Genomic DNA, 8500 nt, shown 5'->3' with positions numbered 1-8500 from the left:
GGCACAAACATAAGACTTACAAGGAAGAGAATACGTACAAGCAAAGTGAACAGTGAATATTCGTTAAAAGCAAAGACAATATTATGTATTTAACACAATACTTAACTGTTTAAATAATAAATTAAATTTAAACTAAAGACAGTTAAAATGATTAAAAATAATATGATAGCAAAGTGATCCAAAGTATAAAAGAATAGAACAAATGAGAGGAGCAACGAAGTAAAAACCAAGTGGAGAGGCTGGTAGAGTTGTTAGGCAGGGTGATGTAAGTCAGCATGCATGCAGACTACAACCTACACTGCCAATAGAGAAAACCTATTTAAATAAAGCATGAGTCCTACCCCCTATCTCCCTAGTGTCTACAAAGAAAGGCGCCTGAGCCAATTAGGGCCTTAGGCTCCTCCCTGTGCATCACATGATGGGGTGGGGCTTAAGGCCCAGGCAGACACGTCACTGGAGTCGGGAGGAGCAGGAGGGACTGAGCATCCCTCCTGCTCCCAACTTTCAGGTATGGTCAGGGCTGGGGTGAGTCACGTGCCAGTCGGGGGGTAACTCGGTTGATGGCAAGAGGGAGTTGGCATCCCTCCTGCCATATTTGCACGGACAGGGAGGGCAGCATCAGGTGGTGGCAGGAGGGAGTGGGCATCCCTCCTATTTGTGGGTTGCCGGGGGGGATTGTATTTGTCAGGGGGGCCCCTCGGCCGTTTTTTGACAGGTCTGTCTGTCTTTTCTTTTTTTATGGGGCAGAAATTTTGCATGTGTACCCCTCCCTATTTGTTCTTCCTTTACACTTCTCCCTCCGTATTCACTGTGATAGGGGATTAACAGAACCACAAATACAGAAAAACCACAAATAACTTTTTCATGTTATTCGCTGTTTTCTATTAAAAACCATAGTGAATATGGTGAAACTGCGACTAACACGGTGGGAGACCTGGCCTGTTCCTGAAAGAGAGGCAAAACACGGTGAAGAAAGTGCTGGGAATCAGTGATTTTCTCTGTAAACGCTTGGAATCAGCGATTTCTCTATGCAAGCTGATGTAATTTTTTGGGGGGAGGAGCCAGCAAGCTAAAAACCGTGAATAATCAAAACCGCAATTGCTGAAACTGCGAATACAGAGGGAGAAGTGTACCTGTTCTTCTGTACTATATTTTATTGTAGTTATTTCCCTTTTCTTCCCTGATTGTTTAGTAAGTCTAGTGTACTTTTGATTGTATTTGTTCATGGCTGTGAATTTCCCTATCACTTAGATAACTGATAAGCATTCATATCAAATTTTAAATAAAACTTGAAACTTATAACTTTTGGAGGACATCTTCAGCTTACAGAACCCGGGTTCATTAGCTACCATTGATGTTTTGATTTTGAAGATGCTGTGGAGATAGTTGTCTGGCTTGAGGACTCAACATTGAACAAACCTTTTGACTGTATCTAAGGAGAAGTAATTTCCATTGCATTTAGTACCCTCAATCAGGCCTGGATTAAAGGGTAGGCCTAGTAGGCACTTGCCTTGGGCACAAAGCCAACAGGGGGCCGTGTCAGTGTGCTGCTTTGATGATTGGTTTACACCCCTGGCTCTCCCGACTCCTCCCTGCTGCTGCAAATTAATCTGTGAAGCACAAAACAGGAAGACCCAATATTCCACAGAAGGAGCAATCCAAAAGTAAAACTGGATGAACACAATGTTCTTGCTTTTCCTTTGTTCCTTTAAAGATATCTTCGGGCAATGGTAAAATAGGACACATCAAACATGTGAAAAAAAACAACAACAAACTACCGTGTCACGGTCGCTGAATCGGCGAGTCCGATTTCCTCTTACAACAAATCGATTCGCCGAAGTGAATCTGCAGGATTAGCCTAGGACCCATCAAATTGCTCAACTACAGCTTTGTGTAGAAGTGCGTCGGTTGCACCGTTGTGCCTCTTGCTAGCCCTACTCCAGTTTCTTAAGGCCGTGACCATGAATAGTAAAAAAAAAAAAAAGTTATAAACTAGAGGCGGATGCAGCCGTGGTACGAAATTGGACAGTCTATCCTTGCATACGAGCAGCCTCCCAGTAGCCTTTTTACCGCCCCTCCGCTGCCGGCAGGGGGCGGGGCTCGCCAGGTCTCTACATTCCAACATGGCTGCAGCTTCTCGTCGCCTCCGCACGATCCTCGGTGCAGTTCAGCGGCCGAGACCCGCAGCGCTTCTTAATCACCGGTAAACGCTTTCGGGGAGGGGAAGAGGTCGCTGCTGCTTCTGCAGCAGCAGAAATGCATCGGGAAGCCTCCAGCTGCTCGGGATCCGCACGGAGGGGGCCACATTCTCAGCCCCCCCCCCTCCATGATACTTTTAGGTTCCATAATGAATCAGATGGGGGATGTCAGAAATACTGGACGGGTATAATATCTGCTTCTTGAACGAGCATAGCAAGGGATCTTGTTTTTTTGCACAAAGTTTACATAGAGAGGTAACTGGGTTATTTCACAGTGCACTTTGATGTCACCTGAACAAACAAGACTGAATTCAGATTCACATAGGTGGGTTGTGAAGTAACTAACAGGGCAAGCTCAGGTAAACTTTTTGCTGTGTGTTCTGATCCCTACCATTCCCTCACAGTCCAGTATCTCCTCTTCCCCATCTCCCCCCCAGGGCAGGATTAACCAATAGGCCAAGTAGGCACGTGCCTAGGGCCCAAAATGTTCAGGGGGCCCGATGAAGGAGGGCATCAACATTGTTTTTTTCCAAACGGCGATGGGCCCCTCCAGCATCGATCAGCAACATGCCCCCCCCCCCCGATTGGCAACATGGACCCCACCCCGATTGGCAACGCACCCCCCCCCCATCAACGGAAAGTAAGACAAGCAAGCAAAGCGGGTAAGAAAGGCAACGGGAACTGTAATTGTGCAAGCGGTGCTGCTTGCCCAAAGCTTCCCTCTGACGCAGCTTCCTGGTTCCGCCTGGGCGCATGGTGGGGCGGAGCAGGGGGCCCAGTGTATTTGTGTGCCTAGGGGCCCTTGACAAATTAATCCTGCCCTGTCTCCCCCTCCTTCAGCATCCCTCTTTGCACTCCTCCACAAGTGGCCAACATCTCCCCACCCCTTTCTCTTCCCTACCCCCAACATTTCTTCCTGCCCTCCAACCTATGTCCAATTGCAGATCTATTAGCACTACAATTGTTACAGCTTGTTTTGACTCTGATTTACAACATCCCACACCCAAAGGGCTCAAAGGGTTTCTTAAATGTGCTGTGCTCATGGGCCTTAAAGGCATCCTCACTAAATGGGCTGCACTCGCCAGCCTTGTTTACTCCCACTAGAGAATGACACGGTGGCGGTTTACCCGCGGCCACCGCATTTTAGCCGCGGGTCACCCGCCGAAAACGGGGAAGAAAACTAGCAGTTGCTGCGGCGACGGAGACAAGGCCATTCACCGCCCGCGGGGCGGTGAATGGTCTTGTCTCCGCAGTGAGGTATCAAGGATCGCGCAGTCCCCGCAGCCACCGCCCGCCCGCCCGTAGCATTTAGCCAGCTCCCTCCCTCCACCTCACCTTAAATTTCGAGTTTTCCGGCTTCCTTTTTTCCGAGCCGCACGTGTTCAAAAATCCGTGCACGCGCGGCTGCGCGAGTCAATCAATCTTCTCCTCTGACGCAACCGGAAACAGGAAGTTGCAGGAGAGGAGAAGTTTGATTGACTCGCGTAGCCGCGCGTGCATGGATTTTTGAACACGTGCGGCTCGGAAAAAAGGAAGCCGGAAAACTCGAAATTTAAGGTGAGGTGGAGGGAGGGAGCTGGCTAAATGCACGGCTTTTTGAACGCGTGCGGCTAGGGAAAAAGGAAGCCGGCAAACTCGGAACGAATATAAGGTGAGGTGGAGGGAGGGTGGGGGCTGCTGGACCATTCTTCATTACTTTGCCATACTAATTCCATTCTATGTTAGGTGCCACGGACTCAGATTCCAGTCCTAGCGATGATGAGTTAAAGATCCCAAAAGAAGCCAACTTCTAAATCCAGTGGTTAGAGCTACACTACACTCCTTGTGACCCTGGGCAAGTCACTTAATCCCTATTGCTTCTGACACAATGGGCAGTTCCAAAGACCAAGACTGGCCAGTGTCAAAGACAGGATGCTGAGCTTGATAGACCCTTAGTCTCCACTGTTTTTAGTGATCAACAAAGTTCTATGTTTCTATAATCACCCTAATTCTGTTATCATTGGACTAGATATTCAAAATGATTTAAATGGCCAGGACAGGCTCCTGGCTGTTCAAATCATCTGTCCAGGGCTAACCAGGCATTTTCAATCTTCATGTTCAGCCCAAATGGTGTCACACAATTCAGCAAAAATACCCAATGTTGTTCCTCATAATTTAAATATTGCTCATAGAAGGAACAACATTGGGTATTTTTGCAAATGGAAGTTGGAGGGTTAATTCCCTTGAAACAGCCAATTGAGTGAAACATGAATTCATGCTGGGACACAAGATAGGTTGAATTTGTTTTGAATTTAAAAAGAAAAATGATCAATGAAGAATACTATAATGGCAAGAAAATATAATGATAAAACAGCAACTAATTTTGCCTATTTTTATATATTAAAAAAGTACTACATAAGGTGAATGTCCATATTGCTGTCTGTTGTTCTGCTGAGCACTGGCATTGAAACAGCAAAATGCATTTATTGCATACTTGTCCTCTGTTGCAAACATTATGGTGGTATATTAGTTGTGTTAATAAAAATTTATAAACAAAGCCCTGCCAGCTGAACATCTCTTTCTCTAGTTCAGCAGCAGGAACTTTGATTTATAAGAATGGAATATGCTAAATATTAGAGTACTAAGGCTTATATGGATGCTGCGGGGACGGTGACGGGGCGGTGAATGGGATGGCAGTGGCGGTGACGGGGCGGTGAAAGGGATGGCAGTGACGGTGACGGGGCGGTGAATGGAATGGCGGTGACGGGGCGGTGCAGAGGATGGTGGGCCGGGGACGGGGCGGTGACGGGGACAGATTTTTTCCCCGTGTCATTCTCTAACTCCCACTGACTGGTGTTCTGCGATGCTTCATTTTTTAATGATGGAAAGCATGGGCCTGTCTGATTGGGACTCCGGGGGTGGGTGGGAAGCGTGTTGCCTACTATTTGGGAGCCCTTTATGAGCATGTTGACCTCTATCATAGCTGGTTCTTGGCTGGCCAGTTTTGATTTTAGTGATGGTACCATACTGCCCCATATCATCCCCACAATGTATGAGGGTGGAGGGTGGATAGATTTTGTGATGGTTCAGCATTGTTGACATGTTTATGCCGATACTATTTTGTGTCGTGTCTACTTCATTTGCAATGCTGTATTCAACATTGAACATCTGAATAAATATATTTGAACAAATAAATAAATGATTTAAAAAAAACTTTAAGGCCCATCTAGGTTAGAGTGAGAGCAGTAGCTTAATGGTTAGTACAGAGGCCTGGATTGTCTTTCAGGCATGAGTGTAGAAAAGAACCTAAACTATGTAGTGTATGAACAGGAAAATGCATGTCTATTAAATGTTTGAAATGTTCTTTGATGCCAGCAACAATGGATGAATCTGTTGCAGTAATAATAATAATTTATTTTCTTAAATACTGCCCAACCAGCAGTTCTGGGCGGTTCACAACAGAAAAAACTGAATCATTTCAGTGAAAAGTACATACAATTTTATAATGACATTACTACATGCAAACATCAATATAACATTGGTTAAAATATAGTTCCAAACTGTTATTCTTTTCAGTTCATTCATTGGCTTGTCCCACTTTTGAGGTCTTCCAATGAAACAGTTTCTACACTTATCTGTTTGTGTATTTAATGCGCATGTGTTGGCGTCTCAAATTTACCGGCACCATTTTCATGAAAATTGTCACTTAAGCTGAGAACAGTGAGTACTACATTGCTTTGAAATATTTGTACAATTAAAAGTTGTTCCGTGATTGCTCCGCTCATTCTCTATTCTTTATAGTTTTCATAGAAAGACCCCCGAAGAAGCCATCAACCGTTGGCAAAACGGGGCCCGTCGGACAAATAAAGCATAGCACTGCTGAAAGCACTTTTTGCACAGAGGCACTTTTCTACATAAAGTCTAAAGATAAGTGAAGTATTTATTTAACATATCATTTTATTGACTCCAATGCCTTAAATAATGAGTGAGAGAGTTGGGTCGATGAATGAGAATCCTTCCTGCATTACCATCTTGGCGTTCATATATTGAACGTTGCAGGATTTCTGAGACCCTTTCTCTCAACTATACCACAACCTTTAAGTTGGTTTAGAAACGTGTTCTTCCAATTTTCGTATATTCATACATTGAGGTTTCATTGAGCCTTGTTTTACATAGTTCACACTACTATTGATTATGGCTACTAATGAATGGAAAACTGTTTTCAGCTTCTCAGCTGAGCGGGCTGGCCCTTTGTTAGCAGTACCGACTCAGTTTGACACTTTACAGTCTGGGACTATAAATTCCAATGCATTAAATGACATCACCAAATCTTTTAAAAGTCTGATTGGTTTAGAGACCAATAGTGGTATCCTCATAGAATATTGTAAATTAGAACGAATTCCTAGAGGTCTCAGGGTATCCAAAGCACCTCAAATTTTTAAGGAGGATACTGAATTTGTGGACACATGGAATCGTATATTGAACAAATGTTCTCGATCTCATGCTACTCATTATAGAACGGAGTATGAAAAGCATTAATGATCATAAGAGTCAACTTGACAAACAAATTCAAGATTTAAAAGCCTCTTTGACAACAGATGATTTTGATTCCCAACTCAAAAAACTTAATGATAATATGGACAAGTTTAGGGAAAATCTGAAACGTAATAAACTTAAAAAGTTTAAAAGAGATGAGCAAGACTATCTTAACAACAGAGTGTATGCTTGGATGATTAAGGACATTACTGCTCAAGGTCAAATCAGCACTAATAAAAGCATGTCAGACCTCTCCACCTCCTCTTCAGGTACTAGTACTACCAGTCAACCTTTTTTAAGGGGAGGTTTACCACCTCGCAGAGGAAGAGTCAGAAGACAAGCAGGCAATCAAAGATCGAGACCCCGCACCAGATCGCAGACATCAGGCCAGTGGTAGTAAATTTATCCGATAGAATTTTGACACCTCAAGAGATTTCTGTCTAAACAATGGACTGTCTTTTGTACCATCCAGCAAATTTGATTTCTTTCAATTTAATATTGATTTAGAAAAATTTTTGCGTAAATTGCAATTACAAATATTTTTTGCAGATCAAGAAAAAACATTAGATAGATCAATAGTAAAATTAAAATCTACTTGGTCTCCACCAATCCCGATTGATCCACTGGTCAACGCTTTTAAACAATGTATTTTGAAAGATATTTCATCCTGGTGTATGGATAAACGGAAATTTCAAGATAATTTATCCATGGAACAGAAACTATCTTTGACTGCCCTCAAAGAGGACAAAACTATTGTCATTAAAAGAGCTGACAATGGTGGTGCTGTGGTAGTTTTGAACAAAACTGATTATCACGCAGAAATTTGTGAACAGCTTAGTTGCAGCGAAACATATGAAAAGCTAAGATTGGATCCTACAACTTGTTTGCAACGTACCATTCTTAGAATTACCAACCAAGGTTTGATTGATGGTTTTTCAACTAAAAATGAGCATAGTTTTTTGAATAAACCATTTCCGACCACAGGAGTATTGTATACCCTTCCCAAAATTCATAAAGATTTGGATCACCCTCCAGGCCGTCCAATTATGTCATCCCGGGGGTCAGTACTTGAACCATCATCCATTTTCATTGATCAATTTTTGAAGTGGGAAGTACTTAAAATACCATCTTACATCAAAGACACAACTGATTTTTTAATCAATCTCTGAAATCGACAAAGAGGATTTTCCATTCATTTTGGTCACTTTTGATGTCAAGTCCCTTTACACATCTATCCCGCTACAAGAAGCTTTGACAATAGTCAAACACACACTGGAATCACACACAGGACCAGCACTTATTCTGACTGAATTTTTACTCACTTTAGCTCTGTTAGCTATGACAGAAAATTTTTTTCTATATAATGGCCAATTATACAAACAAAAATCAGGAGTGGCCATGGGAGCTACATTTGCTCCCTCAGTTGCTAACCTTTTTATGGCACATTTTGAATCAGAATGGGTGGCTCATTCTCCTTTTGGGAACAAATTATTCAAATGGTTTCGATTCATTGACGATATTTTTGCACTATGGAAAGGTTCCAATGAAGAATTGGATCTATTTTTTCAGTGGTTGAACTCGTGTAATGCAAACATACAGTTCACCATGAACAATTCCTTTGATTCAATTTCTTTTTTAGATCTAAATATTCGTCAAGTTTATGATCATTTTGAAACTGATACGTACACGAAACCGACAGACTGTAATACCTTTTTAAATTATCGGAGTTGTCATCTGCCGAAATTGAAGGACAGTCTTCCGTTTTCCCAGTTTCTATGTTTAAAAAG

The 8500-nt window shown here is 42.8% G+C and overlaps 1 protein-coding gene across 4 annotated transcripts in view; it reads left to right on the top strand.

Annotated features, from left to right (window-relative positions):
- Positions 1-379: 379 nt before the first annotated feature.
- The window catches only part of BPHL (biphenyl hydrolase like), a 69342-nt gene continuing 61221 nt past the window's right edge, over positions 380-8500 (top strand). Inside the window, exon 1 of one of the 4 annotated variants that reach the window (XM_033934838.1) lies at positions 380-508. In XM_033934838.1, the coding sequence (XP_033790729.1) occupies positions 416-508 (93 nt within the window). In that variant the 5' untranslated portion in view covers positions 380-415. Of the gene's footprint in view, positions 509-2055; positions 2204-2266; positions 2524-8500 lie in introns of those variants that run through there. The other 3 variants (XM_033934840.1, XM_033934839.1, XM_033934842.1) reach the window with 3 other exon arrangements.

Source organism: Geotrypetes seraphini, chromosome 2 (genome assembly GCF_902459505.1).
Source record: "Geotrypetes seraphini chromosome 2, aGeoSer1.1, whole genome shotgun sequence".
Taxonomy (NCBI): Eukaryota; Metazoa; Chordata; class Amphibia; order Gymnophiona; family Dermophiidae; genus Geotrypetes; species Geotrypetes seraphini.
This window is presented reverse-complemented; position numbering and strand designations above follow the sequence as displayed.